This window comes from Hyla sarda, chromosome 3, assembly GCF_029499605.1.
Source record: "Hyla sarda isolate aHylSar1 chromosome 3, aHylSar1.hap1, whole genome shotgun sequence".
NCBI lineage: Eukaryota > Metazoa > Chordata > Amphibia > Anura > Hylidae > Hyla > Hyla sarda.
Window position 1 is genome coordinate 375,574,101 of NC_079191.1, and position 20,444 is coordinate 375,594,544.

General features: G+C 42.4%; 1 protein-coding gene across 4 annotated transcripts in view; it reads left to right on the top strand.

The window, feature by feature from the left end:
• The window catches only part of SLX4IP (SLX4 interacting protein), a 186,029-nt gene that overhangs the window by 119,602 nt on the left and 45,983 nt on the right, over positions 1-20,444 (top strand). The window contains exon 1 of one of the 4 annotated variants that reach the window (XM_056567868.1): positions 18,757-18,782. The exons of the other annotated variants lie outside the window; for them this stretch is intronic. Coding sequence (XP_056423843.1) covers positions 18,773-18,782 — 10 coding nt within the window. The 5' untranslated portion in view covers positions 18,757-18,772. Of the gene's footprint in view, positions 1-18,756; positions 18,783-20,444 lie in introns of those variants that run through there. 4 annotated transcript variants of the gene reach the window in all.

Consider the following 20,444-nt stretch of genomic DNA (forward strand, 5'->3'; position numbering starts at 1 on the left):
CAACCAGGTGGATTTTTTAGGTGTGCACAAATTATTTTTCAATAGCAACCTCATGTGTATCCACTATGGTTGAAAAGAGTATCAAAATGTATAGTAAATTAGTTGTGATCACTGGAAGTGCACTGTAGTTATTAGTTCACCTAGCACATCATCCCAATTAATCACATATAAGTACATAAGTACTATGGACATAACAAATAGGGATCGACCGATTATCGGTTTGGCCGATATTATCGGCCGATATTCACGATTTTGGACATTATCGGTATTGCCGATAATGCCACGCCTCCACACCCTGCCAGCCAGAGACCACCGCCGCTGCCCCATTGCCTCCCCCATCCCCAGTTTTATAATTACCTATTCCCTGGTACACGCTACTTCTGGCTCCTGCGACGTCCTGAGCGCTGCGCTACGCAGCGCACTGACGAGCGACGTCACCGTCAGTGCGCACAGTGACGGCTCAGGATGCCGCCGGAACCAGAAGTAGCATGGGTCCGGGAACAGGTAATTATAAAAAACGGGGATGGGGGAGACAATGGGACAGCGGCAGTGGTGGTTGGACTAGGGGGGACCCCAGGACAGGCAGGGGGAGAGAAGCGGGCGGCGGCAGTCTCTGGCCCCGCAAAAGCCACTGCAGTTCATTGATTTAAAGCGCCCGCTTTAAATCATTGATCTGCAGCGGCTTCTGCAGGGCCATGTGGGGGGAAATAGCCGATAACTTATACCGGAATATCGGTATAAGTTATCGGCTATTGGCCTGAAAGGTCATAGATTATCGGTATCGGCCCTAAAAAATCAATATGGGACGATCCCTAATAACAATGTACACTCTTCTCAACGCATTTCTTTCGGAATTAATCGGCATCCTCAGAAGAATATCATGAACTATCCAGTTCAAAGACACAGCCCACAGTACTGTGTTATTTTATACATAAATTTAAAGCACCAGTTAGGCCATTATGTTCTGGTAACTATTATGATTGTAGTTCAGTCCTCAATTACAACACAAACTGAGCAGTATTCGACTACAGAACAGTGTCTATTAGATAGGCAGGAATCAGGATGAACCAGGGATAGTGCCCTCATGCTTCCCAGGTGACCGTTCCTTGCCTTCAAATATGGTATCACCGGCCGGAACACATTACAGTACTAGGCTACAACGCGCTTCTGGAACTGTCACCTGGGAAGCATGCGGACACTATCCCTGGTTCATCCTGATTCCTGCCTATTTAATAGACACTGTTCTGTAGTCTGAAGTGTATATTGTTATGCCCATAGTACTTATGTACTGATATGTGATTAATTGGGATGATGTGCTAGGTGAACTAATAACTACAGTGCACTTCCAGTGATCACAACTAATTTACTATACATTTTGGTACTCTTTTCAACCATAGTGGATACACATGAGGTTGCTATTGGTGATGCACTGAAAAATAATAATACACAATAAAAGCTAAGTTTTAGGCACCCCCCCCCCCCCCTCTGTACTTTGTTTATTTTTGAGTACATCATGATTTATGAAAACCACCAAACAATAACTGCAGTATTCTCAAGTATTTTTTAAAATTATTTTTCTTTTCAAAGCCCTCGTGAAACCAGGACCATTATTGAAAATAAGAATTTACATAATTGCAGCCAGAAGTGGGACCTGGAAATGAAATGCTGCGACCTCTCTGCTCCATAGTTTCCTCTATGCATTGTGTTGGCTTCAGCCAAAGTGTGGGAACAGGAGACCCCCATCAGTCTTAGCTCGAGCGCCATCACTTCAGCTCATTGTGCAGCTATCGTTTAGATCAAAGAGTTCACGTTCTGAATATGAGAAGTTGCTGCGTTATTTACTATAGTCATTACTTTATCTTTCCACCCCATTTTCAATAATGCTATCTTATCACATGTATATATACAAAAAACAACCTAAACCCATAATTCTTCTGCTTATGAATGTCCGGAGGAAATTATATTCCAGCTGATAGAACTGAGATACATACAATTTAGATAATATTCTTTTTTTCACAGGCTGTCCTTTTAATAAGTTATCATTTCTGAGTTTCACCTAAATGAAAAGGCATTTCACCTTAAAATGAAACAATAGCCTACAAATATGTCTGTTGTTATTCTTTTCTGCTATCTCTTACTCATGTCAGTCTTTCATAGCCATAAAAAATGGGATACTATAAAAGGATTGACACTAATTACAATACTGCAACATGGTGCCAACATACTCCTTAGCACAATAGGGAGATTATTCAGATTAGTTTTTTACCCTTTTGCCATATACAGAACAATAACCACACTTTAGACAGATCTACACAATGGAGCTCCACTTTACTAGGTAACATGTACAAGGATCACTATACAGATTTACTGGACAAGTATTGGTTTCACTAACTAGTATTGGTTTTATTAGATCCAAACACTTATAAAATCTACGTGAAAAGGCTAGTTTCATCTATGCGTTTCACCAATACGTTCTTGCTAAGGTTCCAGTGTCGTCACCATTTAAGTTTGTGTTGAATAAGCTAGTTTGTTACTTCAAGGCTGATGATGAAGTTGGGGGTATCTGTGCAATGCCTGAGAGGAGGGTTGTTTTTTATGGTGCATCTTTGTGCAGCCGCTTCTTCTGGATCTCCACTGACTATCTGAGCAGGCCTTTCCTGCTGTATTGGTGTATCAGAGGAAGCAGAGAGCAGTGGGAGCCAGGCATCAGGACAGCAGCAGTAGTGAATGGGTTAGTATGCTTTGTTCCTTGAAATATAAATCTAATGATGGTCCCAACAGCAAGATATCTATTTAAAATTTGCTGCAACATCTGAGCCATTGACATGCTCTAAGACTATAGTGATCTGGGGTTGGTTTGACGAAAGTCTCATAGACTTGCATGGGACTTCCGGCAAATACATCTCAAGATCGTAATAGTCTCAGGGCAAGTGTCAGGCTCTGAAGTTGCCACACATTTTAAACACATATCCTGCCATCTGGACCATTGGGTTGAAAACTTTTAAAGTAATAGCTGCCCTGGAAAATCTCTTTTAGGGCTCTGCTGCAAACTTCTTAGTGACAGATAACCCACAACATTTTCATAGGTTTTATGGAGTCCATGTATTGATGTGTCACAGCTTTTTTGGTGTCAGAAGAGGCACCTTTACAATATTAGACAGGTGGTTTAATGGTATGGCTTATTGGTGTATATTATGCTTTATTTCTATTGTGTATAGTACATGCTTCACTTTGGGGTCTAGAGTGGTTCTAGCTCTTCCAGCTATGGAGATATATATATATATATATATATATATATATATATATATATATATATATAAAATGTTTTTCTTTTTTTCTACAATGGTAATAGTAGTATGCCAACCCTTGTCAATGAATTTAGTTCTGGTGCAGACATATCCATATTTCTTACTCTTAATAATTCTAATTGACAATGCTAAAAGGTAAAAAAAAATTGTTGACATCAATGAGACTGACTCTGGCTTCCCATTCCTTTATAAACTAGACACAAACTCCCCAAAGAGGTATCATACTTCAAGGTATTTTTAAAGGCTTTGTTAATTAATAGTCATTTAACCTCAACTTTTAGAGTCTTCAATGTTATTGGTTTACTTAGAGATTAGATAGGAATTCTATGCTAATACCTTTTCTAAATATACCAAGAATACAGTATACATATAGGCCTTCATGTTTTCAGAAGTATTGTACAGATTATTACCTCCAGTTACATAGGTAGATCCTCTGGGAGACTGAGGTCATGACCCCACACTTTATTGAGGGCTTAAGATGCCTAGCGAATTGTTATGTTGAGGATGCACATCAAACACAGACTATTATGAAGGAACATTCCTTGCAGATATCAATGAACGACAGAGATGTTATTTTTTAGTATTCTATATATAGGGTATACTACGTATGGCTTTCTTATTTTATGGGACATTCGGATAATCCCACACATGGTTTATAGTTAAAGCTTGTCTGAAATGAAAATACATTTTTTGTTGCCCTATAGGGGCATTCTGAGCCCATAAAGTGGGGTTCATTGTATAAGATTTCCATTAAATTGCTAGATCATAAAATCACTAGAGCGCCTCTCTCACGTGTGTGATGTGTGCTCCAGATGTGTACATTACATATACAGCTCATCGATTGCAAAGGTGCTATGTAAGGCTTATAATCAATAAGGATCTCAGGTATGAGAGAACCTCAGATCAGCTTACCTTCTCTGAACCCTTCACATAAAAAGTGATAGAAAAAAGTTAATATTTCCTTTTACAGGACGTTTGAATCTTATCTAAACACTCAGTCCAGTTGTCCCAGGTAAAAAAAAATCCAGCACCTACCTTTCTTTAGGTCACTAAATTCCAACATGATACTGTTATAGGATGTAACCACTGCATCACGAATCAATGTGTGGCTTTTTTTTCCCTTCAAGATCTTCCACGACAACTGTGCGTGGTGTTATGGAAAAGTGAAAGCATTTAGGAACCACAGCAACTTAGCCACAACTTAGCCACAAAGCTAAATGAAATACCGACGCATTTCGGTTTATCACAAAACCTTAATCATGGCGCTAGCGCCATGATTAAGGTTTTGTGATAAACCAAAACGCGTCAGCTTTTCATTTAGCCTATAATAGGGTTGTTTTGAGCATATGTATTTTAATAGTTAGATTAAAGGTAATTTTTTAGGGGAGCTGGAACACCATATTATTTTGTTTGGAAGTCCCTTTCCGAGAACCGGCTCGAGTGCACTGGTCCATGCTTCCCTGCACATGTTCCCGTTGTGTCTACATTGAACTTTACAAGTGGGGAGCTGACTCTACGCACATTTTTTCTTTTGTTACCTGCATTGTACCAACATTACCTGCATTGATGTGCATTAATGTACAAAGCAAAATCCAAAAAGGTTTAGGTAAGTTGGGTGGGGAAGAACTTTACTGGCCAGCACCAAGCCCTGAACTCAACCCCATCGAACACCTTTAAAATGAACTAGACTGGAGATTACAAAAAAAGCTCTTCTCCACTATCATCAATGACTGACCTCACAAATCTCTTTGAATGAATGGGTAAAATTCCCACAAATACTTCCAAAATCTTATAGAAAGATTTCCCTTAAGTTATAACTACACCATAATAATTCCTATGGATTTAAAATGGGTCGTCCCTAAAGCTCCTGTAGGTGTAATGTGTTGGTGTCCCAATTCGTTTGTCCATATAGTGTACATTACCATCTCTGGACTGCCATTATTTGTGGTTATTGTTCAATTTAGAACTATAGACCATTTTATTGTGGAAGGACATTAGATTATGTGACTTTTTGGAGCTTTGGATTCAGAACTGTAACTATCCAATTGTGATATATACTACTCCTAATGAAAAATTTGAGAAGTATCCACTTTGGACAATCTTGTTCTATCAGGCCCATCGAAGCTATGTTTTTTTTTTTTTTTTTTTTTCAATAGTAAAGTTTATTAAAGATTTTAAACATACAAAGTAGTAAATGTGCAAGTGACCAAGGGGCCAAAATATGTGGTGCACATGTGCCCAAAAGAAATAGACAGTCAGTATGGCAAACAAGTCATATTAGGAGCAGTAACACTAGTCTTGTAGGACTCCAACATGACAACAATAAACACTTAGGCATACATGGCAGACAATAAAATATCAGCACCTAGTCTGGCACAAGTGTTCCTACAAGAAAAAGGGAAGAGCAATAATAAATGAGAAAGGGAGAAGGCTCCCAGGTAGACCGGAAGGACGACAGGATGAGTTGGAAGGAGACAGAAAAACACAGGCAGAGAGAGAGAGAGACCATAAAGAGGACTAACCTTTCAGCACGGTGCACTTGTGAGAACCCCAACATCGGACAGACTGACATCATATGTAAGGGCACACGCTCAAGGCATCAGTCAGTAGACATTTCTTTAGAGTTCAAGTGGAGAGTTCTGTATGTGTCAGAGGAGAGAAAGGATATCCACGGTCCCCATATGAGATAGTGTCTCTCCATTTGCCCTCTGGAGTCTGCCAGCAACTCCTCCTCCTGTAGATGGGAGAGTTCCTGGAGCCAAGAAGTGAATGTGGGAGCAGAGGAAGATTTCCACAATCGGGGGATGACCGTACGAGCCGCCAGAAGCATAAAGCTAACTAGTCGGGCGGACCACTTTGGCAAAGAGGGTGGGAGCATGGAGAGAAGAAGGGGGCCTGGGGACATAGGTAAACGGATAGACGTCAATTGGTGAATTACATCCAGTACTTGGGACCAAAAAGGAGTCAGTTTCGGGCATAATAACCATATATGGGACATTGACCCTCCTGGCTCACCACATCTCCAACAGGCATCAGAAACACTTGGGTAAAATTTGGATAAAAGGGTTGGTACCCGGTACCATCTTGTTAGAATTTTGTAAATAGTTTCCTGTGCCCTGCAGGAAATCGCAAACTTATGGCAAAGTCGGAATGCTTTCTCCCACTCTTCATCATCGAATGTTGTGGCTAATTCCCTCTCCCAACCGATCCGAAAAGGTAGTGGATCAGTCCGAAGCATATCAAGAAGAAGGGCATAGATGGAGCTAATTGGACGGAACGTCCGAGAATTTGAAATACACAATTTCTCGAAGGTGGAAAGGGGGCGGTGTAATTTAAGTGTGTCCCTGGCCTGTACATAAAAGTGACTAAGCTGAAAATATTGAAAGACATTTAGGAAGGAAGCTGGAGCCCCTCCCAAGATGTCGTGAAGTGGTCTCAAAGATGTTGATGCAAGGAGACTAGAGAAAGTGGGGGACTCTGATTCAGAAAGCCCAAGAAAGAGGGAGGTGGAAAGGGCGGGCGGAAAGGATGAGTTGCCAAATATAGGGGTAAGTGGGCCATCGGGAGTGAAAAGGGCCGTGGAGGCCAGGAAAACACTACGGACATGAGCCATACTCGCTAGGACCGGAGGCAAAGCAGCGAGAGACCGTGTTGTGAGCTTGCCATCAGGTACGAAGCTATGTTTTTTATGATGTCCTGCTGGGACCTTTTGCTGTAATCTAGTGTAAAATCAGTTAGAAGCCATCAGTACCAATGTAGCGCTACCACAGGATACATGAAACATAATATAGTGCTCGTCAAAATCAATGGGCTGTCTGTTTAAAAGAGATGCTTTGTGTGGTCACCTTTCATTATGGCTAACAGATGAAGATCCTTAATGGTGGACCTCCCCTCTATTAACTCAGAAAACCATTATTAATTCAGTCAACCCCTTTAAAGCTTGAGACCGTTGTTACATATAGCAGAGGATAAATTCTCCTAGAATTGATTTATTTAGAAAACTGAATGCTATTGTACTTCTCCTTTCTTATATTGTTTCTTGGAACATAGCAGTTGAAACCTTGGTTAATTTTTTTGTGTGTGTGTCAGATGTGGTAAAGTTTTGCCTTATCTACAGGATAGGGGGTAATTATCTGATCATGTGGGGGTCAAACTGCTGGGGCCCTTTGCAATCTTGAGATCAGGGGCCCAAATCCCTTGATAGAATGGAGTTCATTTATTCTCTATTGGAGCTGCCAAGACAGCTGAATGCTGTACTTTGCTATCTCCTGTAGCTCCCTTGGAGCGACAGTGCGCAATATTCTAACAGAAGACTTGGGTCCCCATTCTCCAGCTCTCCACAGATCCTGTAGATATGGGGTAACTTAAAAAGATGTGAGAACCCCTTCAAGACAAACAATGAATAATTATTTTTATCTTTATTTAACCGGAAAAGAAATCTCCACCTGACAGCCCAGACTTGCCATATATTTTAGTAGTAAACCCCTTCTCAGAGAAAAGTATTTTATTTTTTTAAAGTGGGGGTTCTAGCCTTAAAAATAAATATTCTGTGAGAGCAGGAAAAATAGAAAAGAAAAGAACATACTTATGTAACCCTGATCCCCTGTAGCTTCCTTTCACCTCCACCAGGTCTCCCAATCTCCTCTCTTCTCCTTGGTTCCAAGATGAGCAGGACCTGCCCATTTAGCCAATTACTAGCCAAGACGGGACACCACAGGAGGCAGTGATTGGCTAAACCACCAGGTCCTGCACCGAGCGCTTGTAGTGGAAGCACAAAAAAGCAGAATATTGGAGGAACAGATGGAGGCAAACAGGAGCTGCAGGGTTTCCGCATCAGGACCTGGACTAGGTAAGCTTTGTTTTTTTTATTCTTTTCCCTCTCTGCCCCTGAAGCATATTATTTTAAAAGGAAAAATAAGACTGGAATACCCGTTAATTGTAGATTTGGTGCTTTAATACTACACCTTGAAATGCATGCTTCTGCAAGATTTCATAATAATAAAGTTTCTGGAAAGTGAATGTATACAAACATATAAGGACATGCTTTGGGGAAGACTTAACTGGATGCTACAAGAGTTAAGCAGGTGCCAGATTTTTGTGAGAAGCAGGCACCTGCCAGGCAACTCCAGATAGCTTTGCAGCTCAGAGGCACTTTCCCAGGCTCCCAAATGAATGGTCACTAATAGCCGTGGGAGAGGGCTTTCCACTGTTCTACACTGTACCACAGACTCTATTTGGCAGCCATGTGGAATATCGAGTCAACTTGGCTGTGACTGCACTGGAAAACAAGTGTTGCTGGATAGTTTTACAGTGAAAACTTAGTGTCTGATATTTCCTCTCACTGTCCTGGGACCATGAATTATAACAAGCAGGGCAGATTACCACTCCCTTCAAACCATTACTCATTCTAAAGCATTCAATGCTAACATTTAGATACAAGCTTTAATAAAGCAGAAATTGTCTTCTGTTCTGCATCTGTCGAGGATGGGAAGTGTCTGAATGCTTTAGAACTCTGAAAGGAGGATGGGTTAGATAAACAAGGAGAGATGACATAAAGAGCAAAAAAATGTATGGATAAGTGTTAGAGAAAAAAGGACCTTATGATCATGAATACATAGATTTATTGCAGTTTAAATAAGTCATTACTAAGATGCATTCCTTTTTTCTATATTTATAAAAATGACCAAACTATTTATTCATATAAATATAAGTAAGGTTTATTATACAGTGGGGCAAACAAGTATTTAGTCAGCCACCGATTGTGTAAGTTCTCCCACTTAAAAAGATGAGAGGCCTGCAATTTTCATCATAGGTATACCTCAACTATGAGAGACAGAATGAGAGAAAAAAAATCTATAAAATCACAGTCTGATTTAAAAAAAAATGTATTTGGGAAATAAAAATTATGGTGGAAAATAAGTATTTGGTCACCTACAAACAAGCAAGATTTCTGGCTCTCACAGACCTGTAACTTCTTCTTTAACCCCTTAAAGGGGTACTCCACCCCTTGACATCTTATCCCCCATCCAAATATAGCATGCAGCATCCACCTGTATCTGCTTCCGGCAACGCTGGAGGTTCTGGCTCCCAACCACGGGAACGGAAGATTGAACGTCACGACTCCGCCCCCCGTGTGATGTCACGCCCGCCCCCTCAATGCAAGTCTATGGGAGGAGGCGTGACTGTCTATGGGACCCCTGCGATCAGACATCTTATCCCCTATCCTTTGGATAGGGGATAAGATGTCTAGGGGTAAAGTACCCCTTTAAGGACGCAGGGTTTTTCCGTTTTTGCATTTTCATTTTTTCCTCATCACCTTCTAAAAATCATAACGCTTTCAATTTTGCACATAAAATTCCATATGATGGCTTATTTTTTGTGCCACCAATTCTACATTGCAGTGACATTAGTCATTTTACCAAAAAATCCACGGCGAAACGGCAAAAAAATTCATTGTGCGAAATTGTGAAGAAAACATGCCATTTTGTAACTTTTGGGGGCTTCCGTTTCTACGCACTGCATCTTTCGGTAAAAGTGACACGTTATCTTTATTCTGTAGGTTCATACAGTAAAAATGATACCCTACGTATATAGGTTTGATTTTGTCGTACTTATGAAAAAAATCATAACTACATAACATTTATACGTTAAAAATTGTCATATTCTGACCCCTATAACTTTTTAATTTTTCCGCTTACGGGCCGGTATGAGGGGTCATTTTTTGCACCGTAATCTGAAGTTTTTAGCAGTACCATTTTTGTATTGATCGGACTTTTCGATTGCTTTTAACAAATTTTTTCATGATATAAAAAGTGACCAAAAAAACGCTATTTTGGACTTTGGAATTTTTTTTCGCATGCACCATTGACCGTGCGGTTTAATTAACAATATATTTTTATAACTCGGACATTTCCGCACGTGGCAATATCACATATATTTATTTTTATTTACACAGATTTTTTTATGGGAAAAGGGGGGTGATTCAAACTTTTATTAGGGAAGGGGTTAAATGACTTTTATAAACTTTTTTTTTGTTTTGTTTGTTTACAGTGTTATAGCTCCCATAGGGGGCTATAACACTGCACACACTGATCTTTTACACTGTTCACTGCAAAGCCATAGCTTTGCATTGATCAGTGTTATAGGCGGACGATTGCTCAAGCCTGTATCTCAGGCTTGGAGCAATCAATCGTCTATCGGATGCCACAGAGCAAGGTAAGGGGACCTCCGCTCGCGTGCTAGCTAATCGGGACATCGCGATTTTATCGCGTTGGTCCTGATCAGCCCGACTGAGCTGCCGAGAAACTTTCACTTTCATTTTAGACACGGCGATCAACTTTGATCGCCGCGTCTAAAGGATTAATAGCGGGCGTCACAACGATCGGTGCCGCACACTATTAGCCCAGGGTCCCGGCTATCATTAGCCACCGGGACCGACCCGGTGTGACCCAGTTTTATTTACTGGGACCAGGCGTAGGGCTTACAGGTACGCCCTAGGTCGTTAAGAGGTTAAGAGTCTCCTCTGTCCTCCACTCGTTACCTGTATTAATGGCACCTGTTTGAACTTGTTATCAGTATAAAAGACACCTGTCCACAACCTCAAGCAGTCACACTCCAAACTCCACTATGGCCAAGACCAAAGTGCTGTCGAAAATTGTAGACCTGCACCAGGCTGGAAAGACTGAATCTGCAATAGGCAAGCAGCTTGATGTGAAGAAATCAACTGTGGGAGCAATTATTAGAAAATGGAAGACATACAAGACCACTGATAATCTCCCTCAATCTGGGTCTCCACGCAAGATCTCATCCCGTGGTGTCAAAATGATCACAAGAATGATAAGCAAACATCCCAGAACCACATGGGGGACCTAGTGCATGACCTGCAGAGAGCTGGGACCAAAGTAACAAAGGCTACCATCAGTAACACACTATGCTGCCAGGGACTCAAATCATGCAGTGCCCGACGTGTCCCCCTGCTTAAAGGGGTACTCCGCTGCGCACAAAATGTTCTGAACACTTAGAGCCGATGCCGGGAGCTTGTGATGTCATAGCCCCATCCCCTCATGACATCACACTCCGCCCCCTCAATGCAAGTCTATGGGAGTCACGCCTGCTCTCATAGACTTGCATTGAGTGGGCGGGGATTGATGTCATGAGGCAGCAGAGCTATGGCGCCACGAGTTCCTGGCGTCGGCTCTAAGTGTTCGGAACATTTTGAGCAGCGGAGTACCCCTTTAAGCCAGTACAGGTCCGGGCCCATCTGAAGTTTGCTAGAGAGCATTTTGATGATCCAGAAGAGGATTGGGAGAATGTCATATGGTCAGATTAAACCAAAGTAAAAGTTTTTGGTAAAAACTCAACTCATCGTGTTTGGAGGAGAAAGAATGCTGAGTTGCATCCAAAGAACACCATACCTACTGTGAAACATGGGGGTGGAAACATCATGCTTTGGGACGTTTTTTTCTGCTAAGGGACCAGGACGATTGATCCGTGTAAAGGAAAGAATGAATAAGGCCATGTATTGTGAGATTTTGATTGAAAACCTCTTTCCATCAATAAGGGCATTGAAGATGAAACGTGGCTGGGTCTTTCAGCATGACAATCATCCCAAACACACTGCCCGGACAACGAAGGAGTGGCTTCGTAAAAAGCATTTCAAGGTCCAGGAGTGGCCTAGCCAGTCTCCAGATCTCAACCCCATAGAGTTGAAAGTCCATGTTGCCCAGCGACAGCCCCAAAACATCACTGCTCTAGAGGAGATCTACATGGAGGAATGGGCCAAAATACCAGCAACAATGTGTGAAAACCTTGTGAAGACTTACAGAAAACGTTTGACCTCTGTCATTGCCAACATAGGGTATATAACAAAGTATTGAGATGAACTTTTGTTATTAACCAAAAACTTATTTTCCTCCATAATTTGCAAATAAATTCTTTAAAAATCAGACAAAATGATTTTATGTTTTTTTTTCTCATTCTGTCTCTCATAGTTGAGGTATACCTATGATGAAAATTACAGGCCTCTCATCTTTTTAAGTGGGAGAACTTGCACAATTGGTGGCTGACTAAATACTTTTTTGCCCCATTGTAAATCCTCAATAATCTGGGACCAGACAGATGCCAGATTATGAGATTTTTCAGATTATTAGATTTCATCAGTCCATTGATGAGCAGTATGTGGGAGATTTAAGAAAACTTGTGCAGATGGACCAGTAGCCCAACCATTCAGATCACTTCTTTCATTTTTGAAAAGGTCTCTAAAAAATTAAAGAAGGGATCTGATTGGTTGCTATGGTCAACTGGTCAACTTTTCCTCTGCACAAAATCAGAAAAAAAAATTCCCCCCATATCTGTTTAGATCCCTTCAGCCCGTTAAAGGGTACTTGTCACATTAAAAATGCAGTTCAATCTGCAGTCATCATGTTATAAATCAGGAAGAGTTGAGCAGATTGATATTTAGTTTTGTGGGGAACCTTGCAGGATAACTTGCCACCTATTAATGTAAATCTCTCCTAATTCTGGGCTTAGTAGTCATGTAGAGCAATAACGTGGTACACACTACTCCAACAGAGTTAGGTCTCCCAAATTAATTGAAAAAAAATATCAGGAACCTATAAAAGTTCACTTTTATTTTTGTCCTTAATTAAAAAATAGTGACATTTGTGTAAAATGTAAACATTCGACCGCCACCAGTGTATATACTGCACCAAGGTTCTCTCCTTATTATGCTTATATTATATCACTGTGATTATTTATCATTCTTGCATAGATAAAACATAGTTTTCCATAGTTTAACTCCAAAATAGTCCTTATTGTAATTTACATAAACATAGTCCACCACATGTGTTATTGCTAGAATACAATTAGCGTATTTTTCGCCGTATAAGACGCACTTTTTCTTCCCCAAAACTGGGGGGGGGGAAAAGTCGGTGCGTCTTATACGGCGAATACACACCTATCGCGGCGGTCCCTGCGGCCATCAACGGTCGGGACCCGCGGCTAATACAGGACATCACCGATCGCGGTGATGCCCGCCGCGTCTGAAGGGAAAGTGACACTAACCCGGCTGTTCAGTGGGGCTGTTCGGGACCGAGGATACCCGGCCGGCAGCAGAGACGTTCAGCAGCAGGCCGGCAGCAGAGCGACGGGGACACGGCGACAGCGATGGAGCGACATCCAGGGCAGCGGTGACTGGTCCGGAGCGGCGGGGACACGCGAGTATTACCTCCTATGCAGTGGTCTTTAATCTGTGGACCTCCAGATGTTCCAAAACTACAACTCCCAGTTTTGCAGCATCTAGAGGTCCGCAGGTTGAAGACCACTATTGGGTTCAAAATCTTTAATTTTTTAGATTTTGCACCTAAAAATAGGATGCGTCTTATACGCCGGTGCGTCCTTTAGGGCGAAAAATACGGTACTTTGTGTTGGTGCAATCCAAATTATCCAGCACACTTCAGACTTATGGTTCACGAATCACACATCCTTCAATGACAGACACATCATATTGTTCCTTGGAAGAGTAAGTTGCTATTCACACACTGCGTTTTTTATTTCATTTATGCATTCCAGTTCCCTTTTAGTAGAACGGTTAGTATTCCTCATACAGTGTGTGACTATTTGTCACAGTGTGTATCCTGTATTCAGCCACAGCGACATCTATAATCTGGCCCAATTTTCAAAGGTTAATCTTGCGTTTTTAGAGTGGTTTCTTTACTCATACTTCACATTTAATAATCCCGCCATTCATTTCCACCATTTGTTAATGTCCTATGTTACTGTTGCAGTAATTGTTGTGGTGAGCCTTAGAGTAGAACACAATAAAACCTTTATGGCTACTTGAGTTATATGTACAACATGCCCTTTTGATAAATTGTTGAACATTCGCTGTACTCTCGTGCTCCCCACAGTATATATATTGGCTGGCTGTGGTGTTACATTTTTATGACCACCACGGGTTTGCGATCCCAAATTATTATACATCCAATAGGCTGCGCTATCAGCCTTAGTGTAATAACATTACAGTCTCTTTAGTAGGCAGTCACATGTGATTAGTTATTGGTTAAAAACCTGATGTTGATCATAGATATTTTCTTAGTTCGGTCCAACGCGTTTCCTTGCCCGAAATCCTAAGTAGTCATGTAGGCAGGGCTAACCAGTGACTGATAGCTCTTTCTATATGCACTTATACACAAATAGCTGTCAATCACTGATTAGGACCACCCACATGACTACTTAGCCCATAATGCAGAGATTTACACTGAGTGGGCATGGCCTCCCACAGTCCAATCATTTAAATCACAGTTTATTATATTAAAGCCAGAAAATTGCTAAATTTTAGAGCATAGCAGATGTAGGGGTTATTTTCTGATGTTAACGTGTCCCTATCACTTAAAAAAAACTTTTGACGTGTTGTAGAGACCTATAAAAAGTTTGATCGGTTGGGGTCTGTGTGTTTAGACCCCCTCTGATCATTAGATACGGCCGGGGGAAGCACTTGGCTAAAAGCTTCTCTCCCCGGATCGCTGTGATCTCCGTCTCACTGCAAGAGACATTCTCCATAGACTTATAATAGAGACCATCTCCTGCAGCGATGTGGAAAAGGTGTGTGCAACTTTAAAGGGGTACTACCGTGCTGACAACTTATCCCCTATCTAAAGGATTGGGGATAAGTTGCCTGATCGCGCTTTGTCCCGCCGTTGGGGACCCCCGCGATCTCTCACGCAGCACCCCGCTCTCCTCAGGCCCCGGAGCGAACATCCGCTCCGAGTCTGATGACAGGCCGGTGATTATGACGTCACGCTCCGCCCCCTCAATGCAAGTCTATGGCAGGGGCGAAACAGCTGTCTCGCCCCCAGTCATAGACTTACATATAGGGGGCGGAGCGTGACGTCACATGGGGGCAGAGTATACTCCGGCCCCGTGATTGGCAGTCATTAGACCCGGAGCGATGTTCGCTCTGGGGCCTAATGAGAGCGGGGTGCTGCGTGCGAGATCGCGGGGGTCCCCAGCGGCGGGACCCCGCACGATCAGGTTGTCAGCACGGTAGTACCCCTTTAAATAAATTACCGGTAAGTGCAAAAATTACCTCAGTAAACTTGTCGGTCCATGAAAAACTAGCAAAGTAAAGTTCCCATACTGAATAGATGGCATGGGCAACTCCTAAATTCACACACAAAAAGGTATCCATCATTGAAGGAACAAAAGTGAAAAAAAAGATTGTGTCAAATGAATACCAATGTATGTAACTCTATCACTTTTGCATAGTTTATGTTTTACTTTTAAGGTATATAGTTAAAAAAAAAAGTGAACCTACCTGGTGGGAACCTAACCTAAAAAATTTGCACTCAGCCTCCGGGGAATACTAAAATAACACAACCTGTGGGAAAAATTGTAGACTACTAAGAGTATGTTGACAAACATTTTTTACTTAGTAGAAAATATACAAATCATAGGTATGACAAAGGTAAGAACAATGTTTTAATAATTGAACCTTCTCATTCTGTGGAACATACATTTCTAAAAGAGATTATGAAAGGAAAAGAAAACATATGAGTAGACCAAGGAAGACATCAAAGGGGTCAGGATAGAAAATGCTGTGCACCATGCCTTAAAAATAGAAAATGCACAAAAAAAAAAAAAAAAAACCAATAGGAGGAAGTAAGAGTCATTGTTTATAACAGAAATGTAAGGCCGGGTTCACACTACAGAATTTTCAAGCGGAATTCCACTTTAAAATTCCGCTCTGATATTCTGATGCAGCAGAGTCCCATTGCTGGCAATGGGTTTCCGTTGCACAGTGCACACTGTGGAGTTTTCGACACAGGCTTTCCGCCCAAAAAAATCCCTGCAGACATTTCTGTCTATGGGGACAGCAATGCCTGGGTGGTCCTAGCACTGACTAAGTCGGCACTGCTCGCTCTCAGAAAAGACAAATGAAAACCAGCTCTAACACTTAAAGGGGTACTCCGATGGGAACCACATTTTTACTAATCAACTGGTTCCATAAAGTTCTACAGATTTGTAAATTAATTTACTACATAAAAATCTTAATCCTTCCAGTACTTATCAGCTGATGTAGGCTCCAGAGGAAGTTGTGTAGTTCTTTTCTGTCTGACCACAGTGCTCTCTGCTGACACCTCTGTCCACATCAGGAACTGTCCAGAGCAAGAGAGGTTTGCTATGGGAATTTGTTCCTCACATAGACAGAGGTATCAGCAGAGAGCACTGTGGTCAGAGAGAAAAGAACATCTCAACTTTGTCTGGAGCATACAGCAATTGATAAGCATACAGCAATTGATAGATTTGTTTAATAGAAGTAATTTGCAAATCTGTTTAAATTCCCCTTCCACAGGCTTGCATTGAGGGGGCGGAGCGTGACATCACAGGGGGGGCGGAGCCGTGACATCACAATACTCCGAACCCGTGATCGGCAGTCATCAGGGGCGGATGGTAACGGGGTGCTGCGTGAAAGATCACGGGGTCCCCAGTGGCGGGACCCCCCAATCGGGCATCTTATCTCCTATCCTTTGGATAGGGGATAAGATGTCTTAGCGCCGGAGTACCCCTTTAACTTTTTGGCACCAGCTGATTTTTAAAAAAATTCCACTGGAATACCCCTTTAACCAGAAAAACAAGGTGACAGTGAACTAAAGAGAAGAATTATGAAGTGTGGAGGATTGGAGGTAGTGATATTCCGTGACAAATCACCAGTCACACTGGCCAAGGAGATGATGCTGGAACTTTAGTCTGGTGCTGTTCAAATGAAACACAAAGATGACATCTGAAGAAAACAATCACATATCCCCACTCTTTTATGATATACCGTATATACTCGAGTATAAGCCGACCCGAGTATAAGCAGAGACCCCTAATTTCAACCCAAAATCCCAGGAAAAGTTATTGACTCGAGTATAAGCCTAGGGTGGTAAATACATCATCCCCCCCTGTCATCATCCAGACCCCCGTCATCATCCAGACCCGTCATTAACATCCTCATCATCATCACCGCCTGTCATCATCCAGACCCTCATCATCATCACCTGTCATCATCCCCTTGTCATCATCCCACACATCCCCCCTTCATCTTCCCCTTGTCATCATCCCACACATCCCCCCTTCATCATCCCCTTGTCATCATCCCCACCCCCCTTCATCATCCTCTTGTCATCATCCCACACCCCCCCTTCATCATCCCACACCCCCCCTTCATCATCCTCTTATCATCCGCCCTCAGTGGTCTTCAACCAGCGGACCTCCAGAGGTTTCAAAACTACAACTCCCAGCAAGCCCGGGCAGCCATCGGCTGTCCGGGCTTGCTGGGAGTTGTAGTTTTGAAACCTCCGGAGGTCCGCAGGTTGAAGACCACTGCGGCCTTCGACATCATCCAGCCCCCTCTCACCCCCCTTTAGTTCTGTACAGTACTCACCTCCGCTCGGCGCTGGTCCGGTCCTGCAGGGCTGTCCGGAGAGGAGGTGGTCCGGTGGGATAGTGGTTCCGGGCTGCTATCTTCACCGGGGGCGCCTCTTCTCCGCGCTTCCGGCCCGGAATAGAGGCGTTGCCTTGACAATGACGCAGAAGTACGTTGGCAATGAACGCACCTCTGCGTCGTTGTCAAGGCAACGTGACTATTCTGAGGCCGGGCCCGAAGCGCTTAGAAGAGGCCTCCCCGGTGAAGATAGCAGCCCGGAACCACTATCCCACGGGACCACCTCCTCTCCGGACAGTCCTGCAGCACCGGACCAGCGCCGAGCGGAGGTGAGTACTGTACAGAACTAAAGGGGGGTGAGAGGGGGCTGGATGATGTCGAAGGCCGCAGTGGTCTTCAACCTGCGGACCTCCGGAGGTTTCAAAACTACAACTCCCAGCAAGCCCGGACAGCCGATGGCTGCCCGGGCTTGCTGGGAGTTGTAGTTTTGAAACCTCTGGAGGTCCGCAGGTTGAAGACCACTGCGGGTGGAGAGTTCACTCGAGTATAAGCCGAGGGGGGTGTTTTCAGCACGAAAAATCGTGCTGAAAAACTCTGCTTATACTCGAGTATATACGGTAAGTTGCAGGCCTACCTTTATTATTTACTATCTTGAACTCAGTGTTTTTGGCTGATTAAAAAAAAAATTATTTTTATAAATCATGTATAACAATATTTCACAACAATATATAAACCCAGCTTTATTAGATATCAAAGACATACATAAAAGAAAAATAAAAAAACAAAAAGTAAGTAATGCAGGCACCGTGATAAACCATGGTAGCCGCAGGTGTAATATAAGGCCTTATATGGTCTGATTTTAGGCCCAGATTTATCAAACTGTGTGACAGAAAAATAGAGGGATTTTCTCACAGCAACCAATCACAGCTCAGCAAACGAGCTCTGGTAAAGTGAAAGTTGAGCTGTGATTGGTTGCTGTAGGAAAGCCACTCTATTTTTTCTCTCACACAGGTCGACAAATCTGGGCCTGGCTGCATTCATGACAAAAAGTACAGTAACAGCACACAGATCCAAACACAATGCTGGATAATGGGGGACAAAAAAAACCTGAAAAAGCACAGGATGAGGAAGTTTACCTGCCATATACAGCGTTAAACACTCTCCACATAATACCCCAACATATGTTTGGCTCTCCTCCTCTCCATCAGGGGCCTTATGGGGTTTCTGATTATTTTTATTATTTTTATTTTTTTGTCAAATTCCTACATGCCCTTTTTTAAATGATAAAGAGCAGATAATGCATGGGATTTCTCATAGACCAGTAGAAACTGTACTGAATCAGAACATCCCGCTGGGTTTGGTGTCATTTCTTACCTTTCTTTCTTTTCTTTAGCTTACAGAAATAGCAGGTAACCAGATGGTAAAGTTGCAAGGCTTCCACTGGCATGTGAAGAATGGCCATTAGTTTTAGTGAATTGTATTTAGCACCTTCTTCTCACTGAGATTGTAGAATAGTTTGAAGGAGAAACTAAAAATATATTTCCCGAGTACTTTTGTTATTGCATTGTATTGCTTTAAGGGAAAAAAAGATCTCGTATATTTCTCAATTTAAGTTTCATCTTTTACATTTTTGTAAGTTTTTAATATGGAACCACCACTTTGCTGGAGGCCTCTGTTGTTTCAAGAAATGCAAATTTATGAACAGTGTGCTCCAGGATGAAATAGATTTATTTATGTTTATACAGCACCAACATATCCCGCAATGCTGTACAGAGATAGAGGGACTTACAGTCTAAGGCTACTTTTACACTGCCGTTGTGACCTGTCCGTAACGGGTCCATTAGACTCTTTTTTTTTTTTTGGCCATTAACGGCCATTATCGGGATGAGTCGCAACGGGCACTACCGGGACCCGACAGATCCCATTGATTATAATGGGGTCCATTGTTTTAGAGGAGTATGATTTTTTCTCACTGTACGTCGTTTTACAACGGCTGGTGTACTGCCGGGACAGAACAGCAGTGTGAAAGTAGCCTATTTATCATATCTTAACCTTAAGAGGGCCCATAATATAAATGTACTCTGGTAATTAGCACACTAGAATGTACAATTACGTCATTAACTTGAATTGGGTGCAGGAGCTGCTGTGTCTGCTTCATGTACGGTGGGTTCTGGCTTCTAGTAGCTGCAGGAACCTTGCTGCTAATGGTAAATATCAGTGGTGACGCTGATGCCTGCCATTAACCCTTAAGATGTTTGATCAACACTGATCCCAGCACCCAAAGCAGTTGCAGGCTTTGTGAGACTCATCGGACCACCTGCAGTGGGACATTAGGGGTCCAATGAGTTAAGATTGTGGCTGGAGCTCTCCTCACCTCCTCCAGGGCTGCTTTGGAGATCTTCCTGTATTATGGCTTTTTAAAATGCAATTAAAGGGAACCTGTTGTCACTTTCATGCAGCCTGAACCATGAGTCATCAGGGCAGTCCATGCCTGCCCCTCAAGTTTTGATTGATAGGTCTCTCCCTGTACCCAAACAGAAAAAGATCTATGAAACAAAACTAGTGGGACTGGGAGAAGCTGCCAGGGACCACCCTGATAAACATACAGTGCAGGCAGCATGAAAGTGGATAGAGAGTTCATTTACGCTGACAATTTTTTGGTGACATTAGTTCTCTACTTCTTACCAACAATTGTTGTATATTGTAGCAGC